This window comes from Rhinoderma darwinii, chromosome 2 (assembly GCF_050947455.1).
Source record: "Rhinoderma darwinii isolate aRhiDar2 chromosome 2, aRhiDar2.hap1, whole genome shotgun sequence".
In the NCBI taxonomy this organism is placed as follows: domain Eukaryota; kingdom Metazoa; phylum Chordata; class Amphibia; order Anura; family Rhinodermatidae; genus Rhinoderma; species Rhinoderma darwinii.
This window is the reverse complement of record NC_134688.1, coordinates 55712226-55731144: the sequence shown is the minus strand read 5'-3', so window position 1 is coordinate 55731144 and position 18919 is coordinate 55712226. Positions and strand designations below refer to the sequence as shown.

Genomic DNA, 18919 nt, shown 5'->3' with positions numbered 1-18919 from the left:
CAAAAGCAATGTAAAAAAAAAAAATTCAGATAACTGCAATCGCCACATCTGTAAAAGTCTGAACTATTACAATATAACATTATTTAACCCACATGGTAAACACTGTAAATAAATTTAAAAACAATGTGACCAACAGAATTGCTGTTTTTTGTACACCATCTCCCACTAAAAAATTGAATATGAAGTGATCAAAAATTCTCATGTACCCTAAAATGATACCAATGGAATCTACAGCTCTTACATTGCTCAATCGACGGAAAAAAAATAAAGTTATGGCTCCCAGAATATGGTGACACATAAAAATATTTTCTTGGAAAAGTAGTAAAATATTAAAATAAACTATATCAATTTAGTATCTACGTAATCATATTTATCCGCAAAATAAAGTTAACATGTAACATTGTAAAAACGAAACCAATAAAATAATGGAGGAATCACTGTTTTTTTTCCATTCCATCCCACAAAGACCTTTTTTCCAGTTTCCCAGTACATTATATGGTACAATAAATTGTGCCTTGAAAAACTACAACTCATCCCTGCAAATGTCAAGCTCTCATGCGGCTATATCGATGGAAAAATAAAAAAGTTATGATTTTTGGCGGGTGGGGAGAAAAAAGCGAAAATGAAAATCCAAATAATGGCTGCGGAGAGAAGGGGTTAATAGATGGCATTTTGCTTGAATCCTCTATTCACACTCTGTTCCATAAAGGATACAGAGAAATTATGAGATAACATAACGCTAAGCAGTTTCCATATTCATTTAGGCAAATAATGTATAAACTGCAGTTAATGCTAATTACCTCTCAATAGATTTTATGCCTGAGGCTTCTGTTCAAGGTTTCAGGGTTTGTGGCCTCAAGGTGTTAGGAATTTATTTTAGAATTGATCATTTTCATGTTTATTATTCTGACGTATCTGGTTAACCCTTGTTACAGAATGTAATAATATGAATGATAATATTTGTATGTTTGTGCACAAAACATTTATGGTTGGTTGTTTTTTTTAAATTAAGATTGAAATCTTAGTCTGTGGAGAACCAAAAAGATTTACTTCCAATTTTTCTGTTTAGAGGGGATCTGTCATATCTTCTTACATGTCTGTTTTAGTAAATACTAGTAGTCCCCATGTTAAAACAGCGCTGAAGGATATTTTCTTAGTGCTCTGTGTTGTGCTGTTCCTCTGTTATTCCTCCATGAAATTTATGAATAAATTGACAACTGGTTGTTACCAGCTAGGGGTGTGCCTACACTGTCTAATACTGTCCAATCAGTGCACGCAGTCTCAGACTGTGTAGGGACACGCCCATTTTGTGGAGGGGGATTACAAGGGGTTTTGCTATTTTAGACATTTATGGCATAAACACAGAATATGCCATAAAAGTTTGATAGGTGGTGGTCCCTCCTCTAGGATCCCTAACTATTGGGAGAATTTGGGTCTCCGGACACCTGTTTTTTTCAGAGGAGGTGACCGGAACGGTAACTGCGCAAGTCTCTCCATTTAAGTCTATGGGAGTTGCGGAAAGATCTGAGCCAGAACTACATTTATGGTCAAGATTAGAAGAAAACAGAATGACCAACGCCACTTTGTTTAATTGTGAATGTATTTTGTTAAATTAAATGCAGAGTTACGAATTATCTCCAAGTTATCTGAGTACAGATACAGTTTTTCTTCTGCGATTTGAAGGCATAAGCGCACAGTGCCATTATCCAGAGGACAAGAACCTCAGTACTCAGTGCTGGATCTAAAGTGAGATCTGATCTTAATTTGTGGACTTCTTACTCATTTTGTGAGAAGTAGTAATTTAACGAATCCTGGGAATCTCCTGAATCATCTTGTTAGAAGGACGCAAGGCATGTGGCCTACAGGATCTGCCAAACTCAAACATGCATAGCAACTAAAGAACTCTTTCAATTAAAGTAAATCCTAGAAGGACATTGAAGCCAATAATACAATGAATCTATTGTGCCACAATTATTACTCAGAATTTAGCATCTGGAAAAGAAAAGTAACAATTCAGACAAACTGTTAACTCTTCACCAAAAGTACAGGAATACAGATCATCAGATCACTTCAATAAAAATAAAATGGGCAGTAAATATAAGCTCATATGGTTTTTTCTTGTCTCAAGTTTTAAAAAGTCTGTTCAGATGTCTCGTAACTAAATATAACTAGAACTGTTGATTCTTAAAATGTGTTCCAACAACAGGAAATTGCAGCTCTTACAGAGATTTAGGGTCCTATTACACGTCGGCTGACGTGGGCCGTGTAAACGAGAGCCCATCAATGAGACAGCTCGTTGATCGGCGCTCTTTTGCTCCTTTCACAAGGTGCTAATATCAGTAATGTATGGGGATAAGCACTCCTTACTCCGATCGCTCGTTCCCATACATTTCTATCATGTCGGCAGCACATCTCCCTGTTTACAGAGGAAGATGTGCTGCCGAAAACAATAATATTTTAGGCTGTGTAAACTATACAATCAGCCGATGAATGCGTGTTTGCTCGTTCATCGGCTGATCGTTGCATGTTTATGCAGGGAAATTATCGGGAACGACGTTTGTAAAGCCTCATTTGCCCGATAATTGGCCAGTGTAAAAGAGCCCCTAGTCTCATAAAACCAATGCAAAAATGAAGAGGCAAACAAAGTTTCAATGCAGACTATTCACATAGCATAATATGGTGCAGGAGAAAGGACAGGGTTTGGATACCAAGGAGGGGTTTTGGATACTGTCGTGTGAGATTCCGTCTACTACTGCTCAGAACCCATAATACGGCTACGTGCTAAATCCCAATAGTAGCTGTAACGGCTGACATTTCCTTTTGTCACCTTTGGATAAAGCTTAAACAAGTAACCTTTATAATGAAGAGATGGTTAAACAGAATTTCTAAAAAAAAAACTCATGTCCCTAATTAGGGATAATAAAGGACATTGATCGGGCACGCTAGTTCAAGGTGATTATGCTCTTTATTAGAGCACTTAGCCTATTGGCTACTCTAGGGCACAAGCCAGAGTATTCTACGATCTATTGTAGGCAGAACTACTACCCTGCCAGACTTAACCCCGTTTGATCTTGTTTCAATATGACAATAAATTTGACTTTTTTTTCTTCTAATTATTTATGGTCTTACAATATTAAACATTATGTTTTAAATAAGGTTTCCTTTATCTGTTATGGTCCATTTTTGAATATTAGGAATAGCACCCAATTCACATCAACAATTTTTTGGGTTATTTCAATCATCCATATCTACCCAAAGTCTTCCTCTTTGTTCAGAGTTTAATCCCCTTTAACCCCCCTATTTTTGCAATTTAGTTTCCTAAAACTGAAAGATTTCTTGTGCAACCTTCTTACCCTACCTATTGCCAGAGTTGGAGGCACATAAAACATGTCTATGTATCATGAAAAGGCAGTAAAACAGGCAGAACTTTGAGTGACTACTTATGTATTTGTAGCTATGTACATGAGTTTAAAAAGTAGTCACTCTGGTATAAGGTCAAGTGGTTGATGGGCAGCCTGAAAGACCGCAACCTGCAAAGTGGGAAAGGGCGCTAGTAAAGAAAATAAACATGTATGGAATATAAATGTATAAATTAACCTATGTGTAGGTGAGTACTGCAGTGGAGTTAGTCTTTAAATAGAAAATAATAAGATTTAGCAAAGACAAAATACTAAACAAGTATGTGCCTCTACTCCGACAACAATACAGCCTCACAGGCCCAGATCGTTAAAAAAAATTAGATAGTCAAGATGCGGAAAAGGTCTACAAAATTATTTGTGGCAGCTACAGGCTTGGAATTTAAACCACAAAGAAATCAACACAAAACAAAGGATTTATCAATATCAAACAATGTATTTTCCACAGTCAGATATTTGTGGAAGTCGGCAATCATGATGAGTCAGTATGCATTAAGTCATTCCCTGTGTACAACTGGATGGGTCATCGGCCTCTCCCAAATTCTGTCTTCTGAATTTATTAGCAGTACTATGTCCACTACTATATTTCATACTAGTCTCTTCGCTTTTTTAATGTTTTCTTTTGCGTCCAATATTTTTGAAGTGCTTGAATGCGTCTAATATAAAAAAAAATTAAGCAAAATAGTCTTGATTAAAGAATATCTGTAATGACAGGGATAGGGAAACATACAAGTGAGCCCTAATCTACCCGCCACTCAGTCCCTGCCTACTTGCAACGACCCGCCCTAGGCGACGGGGTACAACTGGGCGACGGTCCCTACACTCAATAAGTGCACGACAGACAAACAGACAAGGGAACACAGAACAAGGGAAACGGGGCAGTTGCCCATGGCAACACCGTGAGCAACAAGAGTAGTAAACGAGCCGAGTCAAACTAGGAGAGTACGAGGTGCCAAACGTAGAGCAGGAGAGTAGTGAACGAGCCGAGTCAAACCAGGAGTGTACGAGGTACCAAACGCAGAGCAGAAGAGTAGTCAGTAAGCCAGGGTCAATACGAAGCAGGGACAAGTAGTTCAAGAAGCTGCAGCAGGGCCAGGAAACCAACAGAGAAGAATCACAAGCAAGAAGGAACAGGAAAGGCAGGTATAAATAGACAGAGGGCGGGAGCTAGCTCCGTCTGGCCAGGCTGTGATAGGCTCTCCCACTCCTAAGCCTGCCATCCTGAGTGGTGGAAGATGGAGTCAGTCTCACAGACATAGTGTTACTCTTTTCCATCTTTCCCATATTCTTCCCTCGATGTGGGCAACACAGTGTTACTCTCTTCCATTTTTTCCATATTCTTCCCTCAACGTGGGCAGCACAGTGTTACTCCCTTCCATCTTTTTCGTATTCTTCCCTCGACGTGGGCAGCATAGTGTTACTCTCTTCCATTTTTTCCATATTCTTCCCTCGATTTGGGCAGCACAGTGTTACTCTCTTCTATCTTTTCCATATTCTTCCCTCGATGTGGGCAGCACAGTGTTACTCTCTTCCATCTTTTCCATATTCTTCCCTCGATGTGGGCAGCACAGTGGTGCAGTGGTTTGCACTTTTGCAGCGCTGGAGTTCTAATTTCATGTCCATCTCCATGGCGTTAGTAGGTTATCCCAGTGTTTGTGTGGGTTTACTTCAGGTTCCTACCACACTCCAAAAAAAGCATACTGTACAGACAGGGAATTTAGATTGTAAGCCCCATTGGGGACAGTAAGTGATGACATCTTCTGTTGGCGCTATAAAAGCAGCAGAAATAAATATAAGACAATAGAAAATATGGTATTGGCATATCACAGGTCTGCAGGATCAGTTTACACAAAGACTATCAAATGTCCTCAGGATCAGACTACACAAAGATTTGTAGTCTGTAACCATGGAGACGTATATATCTGCATATGAGCTATAGACACAGAGCAGTAGGGTGTTTTAAATTTCGACTAAGTTCCTCAATTTTTTTAATTTGATATGTACAGTATTAGAGCAATACAAAATGTTGGTTGCAAAGTTGTGCATATCTAATAAATTCCCCAATGGTTTAGCAGATTATCACAATATGACAATATGGGCACAGGTGGTACTAAATATCTTCTCAGTTGTCCATTGACCATAGCGCTTGTTGGATCTTTCTGACTGATGTATTAACAACCTCTCCAGTTCTTTTCTCTCCTCTTTCCACATTGTTAGCACCTCTGCAATGATCACCGTTATTCTCTTGACAGATTTTCACTGCCTTACCACCTTTCACTCTGGGAATCTTTGAACGATCCTGCAGCCAAGATAGCATGTTAAGATTTCCACAGCTCTACAAATATACACAGAATGCAGATGGATTTAACACAAGGGTAAGTGTAAAAGAAGCAGCAAACGGCAAGTGCTGGACCTTTACTCATATTACAGGGGCTGTGTTTAGACTTCTGTAAGTAATGGTGGTGCTTACTTATCAAGAATTCAGAAAAAAATTCTATCTATTACATTTAAATATGGAAGCAAAAAGCGTTCATGAAAAAATAGAAAATTAGTGATGATTAAAAGACAAAAAATGAGTTGCGTTCCTTGTGTATAGGGGCATCTTCCAACCACAGGACAGGGAATAATTGAGACTGCATTTTTATGGCCCATTGTTGTAATTTTTGCTAATTCCCTTTTTTTTGTGACCAGCTTGTTATTTTGATGCGTAACCATGATGACATATCTTATGAAGCATTCTGTCTGTTATGCCCAATATGTTACAGAACTACCAGGCATCACATTTGCATTAGCACTTTTTCCAAATTCTACCCGTAACTTGTCGTGCATGTGCGCTGCCGCTCTATTCATTTTCTATGGCACTAACGGAGATATCCGAGTGCTGTACTTGACTATTTCCGCCAGTCCCATAGAGAATGAAGGGAGCGGCAGCGCACATGCGCAACCACCGCTTCTTTTGTCCAGGGAACTCAGGACCCACGTTCTCTTTAACGGTGGGAGTCCCAGCAGTGGGCCCACAATGATCAAACACTTATCACCTATCCTGTAGATAGGTGATAAGTTGATGTGGTGAGATAACCCCTTTAAAGATGTTTTCTATAATCCATATTTATCACCTATCCACGGGATGTGATAAATATCTGATTGGTGGAAATCTGACCGCTATGACCACCACCGATCCCGAGAATGGGTTTACCTTTTCGTCCCTGTGCGCCCCAAATAAGTGGAGCGGTAGTGCGCATGCTTGGCTACTGATTCATTTTCTATGGGGCTGCCGGACACTATCTCCGGCAGCCCCACAGAAAGTGAATTGAGCAGAGACCAAGCTAACGCTATACTTCATCTGACTGAATTTGCAAAGGAGGCTTCGAACAGAACATCCAATGTAAATGAGAACGCCGTCTTGCTCTCTGCATTTGTCCAAAAACAGCACCATTGTTGTCCAAGGACTGTGTGTAGTATTGCAGCTCTTCCACATGCAAGTTAAAGGGACTGAGTTGCAAAACCAGAAACAGGCTACAGGCAAAGTGGCACAGTTTCCTGGGAAAAAATGCTAACTTTTCTTTTCCAATCCTGAACATCCCTTTTAATTCTTTCCATAAATAGTTAAAAAATAATGCATTCTAAAATTAAACATAATTATAAGGGGAACTCATAAAAAGCTGGAATTGAAGTTGAATATAAATGTTATGTAAAAAAAGTTTGATATTTCATCAGTAGATGACAGAAGCATCTGAACACTCAGGTCATGTGTTGTTGATACAGCCAGTTTAGCATTGGCAACCATGCTGTGTGAGCTGACAAAAAAATATATCCAATCTGTAAATCGTTTTCTTTGTGGGTAAAGGCGGTGCGACAATTAAAATTCATCATGAACTTTTATCTATACATGATTACGAAGTTATGACACTTTTTTTTGGTCACTTGCAACTTTCTTACCCGTAGGTAAACATCAAAATCTGAATTGTGGGCAACATGGTGTTACTGTATTGCCCTCAATAATGAATGTTATATTCTTCTACACTGCTGTAAACTCCTGGGTTACAGTGAACAATAAGATAGCGTACAATGAAAAGTCTGTAATTCTCTTATCATCTTCCTCTGGAGGCAGAAAATCCGTCCTGCTGATTAATGTAACAGCCGAGCACTTGTTACGGTCTTGGGCAGGTGTTACACTTTAGTGATATGATTGTTTTATGTTGTTCTAGGTTTTCTGGGGTCACTGTATCAATGCCTTGGTCCATTCTCTTATTCTCTTCTGGTTCCCACTGAAAATGATGGAGCACGGTAACTATTTCATCACAGCAGTTATTGTGACACAATACTGAATTCTTGCCAGTGTGGTTGTGGATTTTATTAGCAGAAATAACGAATAGAAACCCGGGTTACGGGAGGTTGCAGTTATTGTCTGTGATTGACAGGCCATTAAGTGACTTTTTTACCAGTTCTCTGACTCATCTATCACTCACCCACATTGTCTTACATTTAACTTTTTGCACTTTCTTGACTTTTAACTGTCGGGAAACTTTCCCTTCTCCTATTATTGAGGAAGCCCCTTCCCTGGGAGGAATGGAAGTAATGGTGTTATAACCTTGTAAAAGACCAAATTATATAATGAGCCCTTCACATGAAACTTACTAAGTGACCTGAACAGCAAAGTACTGGGCAGAATAAAAATATTTGTGGTCGGTATATTCTAGGGCAGTTTTTTAGGAGTAAACAATATATCAAATTCTATACAATAGTGACATCTAATTACAAATGTTGGATATTTGTTTTGTTCACCTTTATGTCCTGTATATCACTGAAAATATGTTATGGCAGATGATTTCATAATAATTCTAGTAATGGATGTAATAGGGACTATAAAAGCATGGAAGTGTATTCGTTTTGTACAAGGTAGAGTCAATCAGGATCAGACTGGGGTTATTAGAGGAAGTGATTCTGTGGGGCCGACCATCCCTTTCATCGCAATCGATAAATGGGTTCATTTATTGTTAAAAATTTACTAAAAAACGAAAAAAAAAAAAAGTCAGTCTGCTCCAAGTGTCTCCTGCTGGGCCTGTGGGATCCTGTTATATTAGGGGTCCACTATTATGTAAGTCTGGGCCCACTGGAGGATTTTTTAGTACTCTGGTGGGCCAGTCTAACCCCAAAGGTAGTAACACATAAAAATAAAATCTGCTTTTATTTAGACAACTGTAATATTGCTGCAGCCACATTATATTATACTAAAAAAGGAGTGTCACAGAGGCAGGCCCCTCTACATTAGCTTGGGGGCGCTCTACCACTGTGGTAGCACACATTGGTTTTCTTGATTATATATCAAGTATCGGTATTTAATAGATGCCCAAATTACAGGGGGCTTGCTCTATCACAAATTTATTTTGAATATCTATAGAAAAGTTTCTGTGAAGTTTCTTTTTTTAAATCAAACAACTTTTTTTTTTTTTTTCATTATCAAGATTTTTATTTTGTAGCAACAAAATTACAGCATATATACATTACACAGTTTTGGCAGAAAAATTTGTATCATGTATAAAATACAGATTATAACAGTTTATAAACATTATGAAGATGCATAAACCCAAATAGGTGGTAACCTCCCACTCATCTAAAGAGCATATGAATTAAAGTACAGTAGAACTAACTGTACCCCATATACAGTAATATAATACCATAGCCAAGAAGACCAGGCCTCAATAAAGTAAACATTGGTACATATAAGTGCCACAGAAAAATTATAACAACAACACAAGACACCAGACAACAAAGGGAAACACAAACACACATAGCGCATAGAGAAAAAGATCACATAATTTGCTCAGAACCTACCATCAAGCCATAGAGGTAGATCAGTACCACCCCAGAATCCAGACCATACTGCCCAAGTTTGGACAAAGAGCACAGACTTGCCCCTGTCTGCTGACAGTAATTCCTCCATTCTCATTATCCCGTTCACCTCTGTCACCCATTCCGTCAAAGAGGGAACCGTATGAGATTTCCAGTGCCTAGGTATCACCGTTCTCGCCGCAGTCAGAAAATATCGAAAGATACCCCTTTTGAGGTGTGTGAGAGATCCAGGAACCATGGAGAGTAACCCAATAGATGCCGAAGTCGGAACTTCAATGTGCAAGAGCTTCTTGCCCAAATCAAAAATCTTCCCCCAAAAGGTACGTATCCTGGGACAGTCCCACCAAATATGCAACATGGTTCCAGGAGCTTCCCCACACCTCCAACAATCAGCAGACACATCCGGAAATATCTTATGCAGCAAAGCAGGGCAACGATACCACCTAGTGAGTATTTTGTAGTTTTTTTCCTGGGCAAAACAAGACATTGGCAATTTATGAGCTAACAGGAAGGCAGTACCCCATTCCTCTTCAGTATGTTGAACCCCCAACTCTTCGTCCCATGCATTGGTGAAAGACAGTTGAGAAAAGGAACAGCTGGGCAGAAGAACTCCATGCAAATATGACAATACATGCGAAGGGGCCGTTGGTAAAGATAAATACTTTTCTAAAGGAGTCTTATCCTGTAATAACACCAGACAGTCCTCCAGAGAAGAGAGATAAGAACGCAGCTGTAAGTATGACCACCAGGTTGATCTTCTCCCCGGGCAAGCCTCAGAGACTGCATTCATTGACAACATGACACCTTCAGGAGTAAGGGTCTCAGACAGATATCCACCTTCTCTTCTCTCCCAGCAGAGGAATGTATCCATACCCAACGCCGGAGGGAACGAGGGGTTGTCGAAAAGAGGAGTCATAGGACCCGGCCGATTCACCAGGCACGCAGCACCCATGATCCGCTCCCATACCACAAGAAACTGACGTGTGAGGAAAGGCAGAGATAGACTATGGCGCTGTAGGACAGTCAACCACGGCAAAGAGGACAATGCAAGAGGAGACATATCTCTTTCGATACGCACTCATTGCTTACCTGTTTCCGAGCGGAACCAATCCACTACCCTCATAATCAGTGCGGCTTGATGGTATCTTTTAAAGTCTGGAAGACCCACGCCCCCGTCTATTTTTTGGCGACTAAGGACAGCAAAACGAATGCGAGGCTTAGAGGAACCCCACACAAATTTGGTTATAGCCCTATGTAAGGTCTTGAAAAAACCCGCTGGGATTACAATAGGGACAGTCTGGAAAAGGTATAAGAATTTGGGCAAAATATCCATTTTGACCGCATTAATTCGCCCAAACCATGACATGCGGTTCCCTCCATATTCTGCCAACTCCTTCAAAGTACGTTGAAGAATAGGTGTGTAATTCAACGCGAACAAATCTGCCTGTTGCGTGGGCACCTGCACCCCCAAGTATTTTAAGGATGTAGATTGCCATTTGAATGGGAAAACCCGAGCGAGATGGGCAGCCATAGAAGCATCCAGAGATATATTCAAGGCCTCCGATTTGGAGTAATTAACTTTAAAATTGCTTAGATGACCAAAACGCTCAAATTCCTCAGTCAGAGATGGCAAAGAGATCATGGGAGTTGTTATAAATACCAGGAGATCGTCTGCATAAAGCGCTAATTTATGATGCTGTGATCCTACCCGTACACCATTAACATCAGGGTTGCCCCGCAGTGCCACTGCCAGGTGTTCCATAACCAGAACATACAATAGAGGCGATAGTGGGCACCCCTGTCTCGTGCCATTAGCAATAGACAAGGAATCAGATAGGAGTCCATTAACACGAACCCGAGCCGTAGGCCTATGGTATAATGCCATTATCCTATCCACCATAGTAGTGCCAAGGCCTACCTGTTTTAGGACACTGCGGAGGAACACCCAATGCACTCTGTCAAAAGCCTTCTCGGCATCAACCGACAGCAAGCACATCGGTATCTTACGGGATTGGCAAAATGAAGTTAAAAGGAGAGTTTTGTTGGTGTTATCCCGTGCCTCCCGACCACATACAAACCCCACCTGATCATCCCGTATCAATCCAGGTAACAACGGTGACAAGCGAGATGCAAGCAACTTTGCGAAAAATTTTACATCTACATTAATTAATGAGATGGGTCTGAAGTTAGCGCAAGAGGTTGGGTCCTTGCCAGGCTTTGGTAACAGAGTAATGTGAGCCTCGAGGGACTGGGGTGCAAAGGGACACAAGGAAGACACGGAGTTAAAGACTTTCGTCAAAAAGGGAACCAGTTGAGCCTTAAATGTTTTATAAAATTTATTGTTAAATCCATCAGGCCCTGGACTCTTGCCCAAGGGTGATTCCTTAATAACATGTTCCACTTCTGATTCCACAAAATCCTCCTCGAGTCCCGAAGCCTCCCCCTCCTCTAAAGGCGGTAAAGCCGTACTATTTACATAATGATCTATTTTGTCCCGCAATGCCTCAGCCTGCATGTCGTGAAATTGCCCCTTGATGTTATATAAAGTCGAGTAATACTGTTTAAAGCACTCTGTAATACCCACCGGGTCATGAACTTCGCCCCCCGAAGAAGATAGTATTTTAGGGATGTAGGACGCTTGCGTTCGGGGATGTAACATACGCGCTAAAGATCTACCGCACTTGTCTGCAAATTCATATGAGTGTTTTCTCATCCGATCTCTAAACCGGGTGTGTAATTGATCTATAAGAGATCGCAAGGACTCCCTTGCTGTGGTAAGATCCGCAAAAACCTGTGAAGATGGAATTTGTTTATGACATGATTCCAACTCCCTTATCTGAGTCAGGAGACGTGCAGTAGAAATCCCTTTCTCTCGCTTCAAACGTGCCCCGTGCTGTATTAGGACTCCTCTAATGACACATTTCAGCGCCTCCCATTGGAGTGGTAAGGAGGTAGGGTCATGTTCATGTACTGCAATAAACCCATCAAGAGCGTCCTTGAGAGCCGACACACATACTGTATCCTTCAATAAATTATCATTAAGTTTCCAAGACCGAAAATTCGGTACCGAGTCAGGAAACGAAAGGGTCAGGAACACTGGGGCATGATCTGACCAGATCATGGGGCCCACATTAGTACTAGGATGCCAGGTAAGCAAATGGTGACTGATCAAAAAAGCATCTATCCGACTGTACATGTTATGCAAGGGGGAAAAGTACGTATACTCTCTTACCTGAGGGTGCAGAATCCTCCACACGTCAATCAATTGCATGGAATGCATCATAGCCTTTAGTGCCCCCAACTGTGATTTAGGAACAGCAGACCTGCCCGAGGAGGTATCAAGCCTAGGATCAAAGGTCAAGTTAAGATCTCCACCCACAATTAAGACGCCCTCTGTAAACTCTTCCAATTTCTTCAAGAACACTCGCCCCACTCTAGCCTGATCCTGATTGGGAAGGTACAAGTTAGCCAGGGTAAGAAACTTATTGCGCATAGACAATTTTAGAAAGACATATCGACCTCCCGGGTCAACCAAAACATCAATGATTTTATGAGAAAGTGACTTGTGGATACCTATGCTAGCCCCTTTGGACTTGGATTCCGGGTTGGCACTGTGAAACCAAGACGGGAAGTATCTATTTGTAAATTGTGGCATATGGCCCACCTGAAAGTGAGTCTCCTGTAGGAACAAGATGTGTACTCGTTCTTTATGCATGTTATATAAAATTTGTGAGCGTTTTTCCGGGACATTGAGCCCCCTAGCATTGAAGGTACAGACCTTCAATTGAGCCATCAGAATCTTTACCCCGAGGAGCTCAACAAAAGAATGCACTAAGGCAGAGGTAAATAGGACAAGACAGACGAGGAGGGGATATACAACAACAAAGACAAACGAACGGGCGAACTAATCGCCCACTCCTTGAGCTACTCAAGGAGAAACACTCTAACAGACACCGGAATCAACCAGTGAGTCCCTAAGAGGAGAAGTGTCAGGACACAGACTAGCCAGTGCCCCGCACCCCCCCCCAACCCAGCAATTATATTCAAGCAAGTAATAATAAATTATTACAGTTAGGAAAACCAAGGCACTTTGCATAACACCCAATAGTAATGAGACAAAAGTATGCAGCATTAATATACACCTAGAAATACCTCAAAGGAGCATATTCCTATATACATTCAATGTTATCAAAAGTGCATATACTTGTAAGAGGTACAAGGGATTTTAGAAAACCTTAAGCATTCACGTCTGAAGCACAATGACATTAATCGAACCATACCAATGGACCCGCAGTGTCCAGCAAAAATAAAATCAGTTGCAACGAGCGGTAACACCAATGTGAGTGGCTATAAGAACACAGACTATATTTGCTTTAAATGAGAAACCTCAGAATTATTGCATTGAACTCTGATAACAGAACACAGAAAAGTCTAAAAAGGATATCAGATCGGTTCAGCTAGGCGACCCTCATGCCTACGACCAGGAGAAGCAGGAGACCGACCTTGCCTACGCGCCCGTGGACGCGGCGGCGGGAAGGGAACATAAGGCCAATCAGGGATGGAGACTCGAGGCACACGGAGAGCAGCGCAGAAGTCCGGAACATCCCCTGGGTCTCGAACACTCAATAATGACCCATCTCTGCGGACCTGTAGCTGAAAGGGGTGACCCCAAGAATAAGAGATCTCATGCTCCCTCAATACATCCAACAGAGGACGAAGCACTCTGCGCTTATCCAGAGTCATTTTGGACAAATCCGATAGCAGTTGAATCTTGACCCCTTGCAATAAAACTTCCCCTTTATCACGGGCTTTTCTCATTATCTGCTCCTTGAGAGAGAAAAAATGGACACGACATAGCACATCTCTAGGCCTGTCTGGATCCGGGTTCCGAGGACCCAGGGTCCTGTGGGCTCTATCTAACTCAATAGGATCTGCAGCAGGGCGTCCCAGTAAGGTATTAAATAGAGATTGTAAAGTAGGGATAAGTTGACCCGGAGAGATATCCTCAGGAATGCCCCTCAGCCGAATGTTGTTGCGACGATTCCGATTCTCATGATCCTCAGCCAAATTAAATAATGCATGAATCTGATGAGAGTGCTGATCTAAACGGGCGTCCTGAGAAACTTGTTGCTGTGAAATAACTGAGACATCGCTCTCCATACGCTGCACCTGATCTGACAATTGGGATAGATTAGTGGTGAGAGATTGTATCTCAGACTTGTATGTCGTTTCCAGACGATTAACATAACGCTCCATGTCCTGCTTAGTGGGTAAAGCTGATAACTGACGTCTCAAGCCCTGTAAATCATCCCCAAGGGCAGATGCACCTCCCATTGACGTTGAGGGGTGAAGATCCATATCTATATGAGATGTGGAAGGCAGCAATGCAGGACCCAGCACATGCGGGAGGGAAGATGGAGAGACTCGGCCGCCATGGCAGGCACCACGTGACACGCCATCCCGCGCAGACAGCGCCATCACATCCCCAGCAGAACTCGGTGTGACCCCATCTAGCCTGGAGGGAACCAGCCCCGATGCACCGGACAATGAAGGAAAGGTACCATCAGTACCTGAAGCAGCAACGCCGGCCGCAGATGAAATCCCCTCAGGGAGCAAGGACTCGGTGCCATCGCGTCTCTCCTCTGTCGGCGCCATCTTGGAAACTGCTCCTGCCCCGGCGTCGGTCAGAAAACGCTGAATATACCCAGCTGCAGACATCTGCCGAGTATGATAATGAGTCCCCGAAGAGGCCCTGGACTTCCTAACCATCAGGTTAGTAAATATATGCGCTTTTGATGCTTTTAAATTAGCTTGTGATCGGGTTGAAAGGAGTGCAGGCGCGGAGCTCTCAGAAAGCACGTCCGGTCAGCGCCATGTCCAAGCCACGCCCCCAATCAAACAACTTTTTATTGAAGTCTTACAACAAAATATAAACATCTGTTACATACAAGAATAAACAATTTTTCCATTGTACAAAATGTAATGAACTCCTTCCCCCTCCCCCCAAACCAACCCTCCCCTTCCCACCCGCAGTACACCCTTCCTTCCCAGGCATGCCATGCCAAACATCTCGCCACCTTATATATCCAAAGCATACGCCTTCATTAATTGACCCTATGGATCTCCATTCTAACTTTCCAATCCATGACTGTGCACCCATTTGCCCCATTGTTTATAATATTTGTGCATTGCCCCACGCTTCAAATATATCCGTTTTTTCAAAAATATTGTATGAGTAACATAACTTACTAGTGCAGATACGCCCGGAGCGTCCCTTTACAACCAATATTTTGCTATCAGATTTCTTGCATGATATAACACTTTTTTAAGAGACAATAATTCCGCTCGATCATCCCCCTCCCCTCCCATACATCCCAGAAGATATATCTTGGTATTGAACGGGAAATTGATCCTCGCCATAGGATCTCCGAGGAATTTGGAAAGCAACGTGCAATATACCAAAGATATAATCCCTTTCATGCCTCTAGCTCCTAATACCTGTTCCACTACCCCCACGGTAGAGCAGCTCAAGTCCACTGATCTAGCCTGGGCCTGTGCAGCATGACGCAATTGAAGGTACTGATAGAACAACCTATTCGGGAGTTCAAACTCCTCCTGCAATTGTGAGAACAGCTTGAAAATCTCTCCTTCGTACAGCTGACATGCTAACCTGACCCCTTTTTGCTCCCACTCCTGAAAACCTTCCAAGGTATTGAGTTCCCATAGGTATGGGTTGTCCCAAATTGGCACATAATTTGAACACCCTGAAATTCCCAACAATTTCTTGCGCTCTCACCATACCTTATGTATAAGCAACAAATGCTTGAAAAAAGACAAAAAAAGAGAGAGAAACGGCGCTCCTCTAAGGTGATAACGTATAGATAAGGTGAAAAATTAAATCGTGGGCTGATGTGGTAGGGCTCACGTGATTAAGTTGTGCAGGGTCGTCAGCACAACTTAACTTTGTTGTTTGTCAGGTGCTTGTCCACCTTTGGTCTTGTTCACACTCTGCTTGCCTTTGGAGCTAAAACATGGCGAGTGGATCCATCACAGGAAACCTCTTCCTCGTGGTCTTTTTGAATGGAGAAATTTGGATAAAAAGATGCTCCTTGGAACGGGCGCTCTGGCATGAGTGGTTCACTAATTCCACGTAGTCGTGGGTGTAAATCACAGGTTTATTTCAAATACAAAATATAAAAATGATAAAATAATGTGCTGCAACGCGTTTCAACCTCGCACCAAGGTCTTCATCGGGTAGTAAATTTGACATGCCTGACGAAGACTTCGGTGCGAGGTTGAAACGCGTTGCAGCACATTCTTTTATCATTTTTATATTTTGTATTTGAAATAAACCTGTGAATTACACCGAAGACTACGTGGAATTAGTGAACCACTCACGCAAGAGTGCACGTTCCAAAGAGAATCTTTTTATCCAAATTTCTCCATTGTATAAGCAATAAAGTCTGTTTTCCCCCAGCCTCCTTGCTCAGCTTATGAGACTCCAATGCTTCCAGCAAGTCAGTGCGCTGGCCTAAATAAATCAGCAATTTACCACTAGAATCCCACCCGTCCCTTTCCTTCCATACCTTAAAGTGTTGCAGTTGAGCTGCCAAATAATATATCCAGCCATTTGGCAGAGCTAAGCCTCCCTGTTCCGCTGGTAATTGCAGTTTTTCCAATTTGATCCTAGGAATCCCCCTTTTACACACCAAGTCCCTAAACAAATTATGTATCCTCCTGAACTAGTACTTAGGCAACCATACTGGGGCGTTATGCACAACATAGAGAACCTGAATCATTTTTATCAGGTTTGCACGACCTAAAGCTGATAACGGCAGCCATAGCCAAATTTTGGTCTTATCTTTCAGTTTCCCCAACAGAGGCTGCGCATTCAAAGCTATAAAATCCTGTACCTTCGCCGAGACCTTAATCCCAAGGTATTTAAATTCCTTCACACAAGGTATATTTACGCCCCACCACCACCAGCGGCTGAACCAGTGACGTAAGTGGCAACAATGCAGACTTATTCCAATTGATTTTTAATCTAGAGAATCTACCAAACCTCTCCAGAACAGTCAGAAAAGCGTGAAATAGTGCAATACCTTGGACAAGGTATGAAAACATGGGATATATTTCAAGAAAACGTAAGCGTGATCATCCTACTGTGAAAAGATTTGTGGCTGATTCAGAGCACAGACGGGTTCGTTCAGATAAAGGCATAATGAGGAAGGTTTCTGCCAGACAAATTAATAGGATTAGGAGAGCAGCTGCTAAAATGCCATTGCAAAGCAGCAAACAGGTATTGGAAGCCGCTGGTGCCTCTGGAATCCCGTGAACCTCAAGGTGTAGGATCCTCCAGAGGTTTGCAAGTGTGCATAAAGCTATTATTCGGCCACCGCTAAACAACGCTCACAAGCAGAAACGGTTGCAGTGGGCTCAGAAATACATGAAGACTAATTTTCAAACCGTGTTGTTTATTGATGAGTGCCGTGCAACCCTGAATGGTCCAGATGGATGGAATAGTGGATGGTTGGTGAATGGCCACCATGTCCCAACAAGGCTGCGACGTCAGCAAGGAGGTGGCGGAGTCATGTTTTGGGCTGGAATCATGGGGAAAGAGCTGGTAGGCCCCTTTAGGGTCCCTGACGGTGTGAAAATGACCTCTGCAAAGTACTTAGAGTTTATGACTGACCACTTTCTTCCGTGGTACAAAAAGAAGAACCGTGCCTTCCGTAGCAAAATTATCTTCATGCATGACAATGCACCATCTCATGCTGCAAAGAATACCTCTGTGTCATTGGCTGCTATGGGCATAAAAGGAGAGAAACCCATGGTGTGGCCCCCATGTTCCCCTGACCTCAACCCTATTGAGAACCTTTGGAGCATCCTCAAACAAAATATCTATGAGGGTGGGAGGCAGTTCACATCAAAACAGAAGCTCTGGGAGGTTATTCTGACAAACTGCAAAGATATTCAAGCAGAAACTGTCCAAATACTCACAAATTCAATGGATGCAAGAATTGTGAAAGTGATATCAAAGAAGGGGTCCTATGTTAACATGTAACTTGGCCTGTTAAGTTTTTTTTATTGAAAGAGCTTTTGATTTCTGTAAATATGACCTCCTGATGCTGCAAATTCAACAAATTACCATTTAGGCGGGATTCACACGACCGGGTCGTTCCCGAGCCCGAGTGCCGGCCGGTAAAATCGGCCATTCTGCCCGGCCGGTTTGCATAAAGTTATGCATCCGTGCCGGGCCGGGCAGATCCGGACAGTGACATCAGCGGCAGCTCCTGAAGGGGAATCCCCATGTGTTCGGGGATTCCGCTTCAGGAGTTTCCCCTGATGTCACTGCCCAGATATGGACAGAGACATCAAGCGCTCTGTCCAGGAGCGGAATCCCCGAAAACACGGGGATTCCGCTCCTTTAAGGAGCTAAAGTGCGGCTAGCACATAGCAGAGCGGGGAGATACCTCCCTGCTCTGCTATAGTGGCGTCGCTGCAGTAGTAGCAGCCGCAGCAGCAGCAGCTGCTGCTACTAGCGGCGCCATCGAAGGTGTCGCCGAGCCAGGGTGCTTTTAACAAGCAGGGGAAGGGAGCCAGCGCAGCGCTCCCTCCACCTGCTGTACACCCCGGCCCTGCAACACAGT

At 42.6% G+C, this 18919-nt stretch overlaps 1 protein-coding gene across 2 annotated transcripts in view; it reads left to right on the top strand.

Moving 5' to 3' along the window:
- Positions 1 to 18919, top strand: part of ATP8A2 (ATPase phospholipid transporting 8A2) — an 861270-nt gene that overhangs the window by 631136 nt on the left and 211215 nt on the right. For both annotated transcript variants that reach the window (XM_075851660.1, XM_075851661.1), the window contains 2 exons: positions 5669 to 5791; positions 7625 to 7703. In XM_075851660.1, coding sequence (XP_075707775.1) covers positions 5669 to 5791; positions 7625 to 7703 — 202 coding nt within the window. The remainder of the gene's footprint in view (positions 1 to 5668; positions 5792 to 7624; positions 7704 to 18919) is intronic.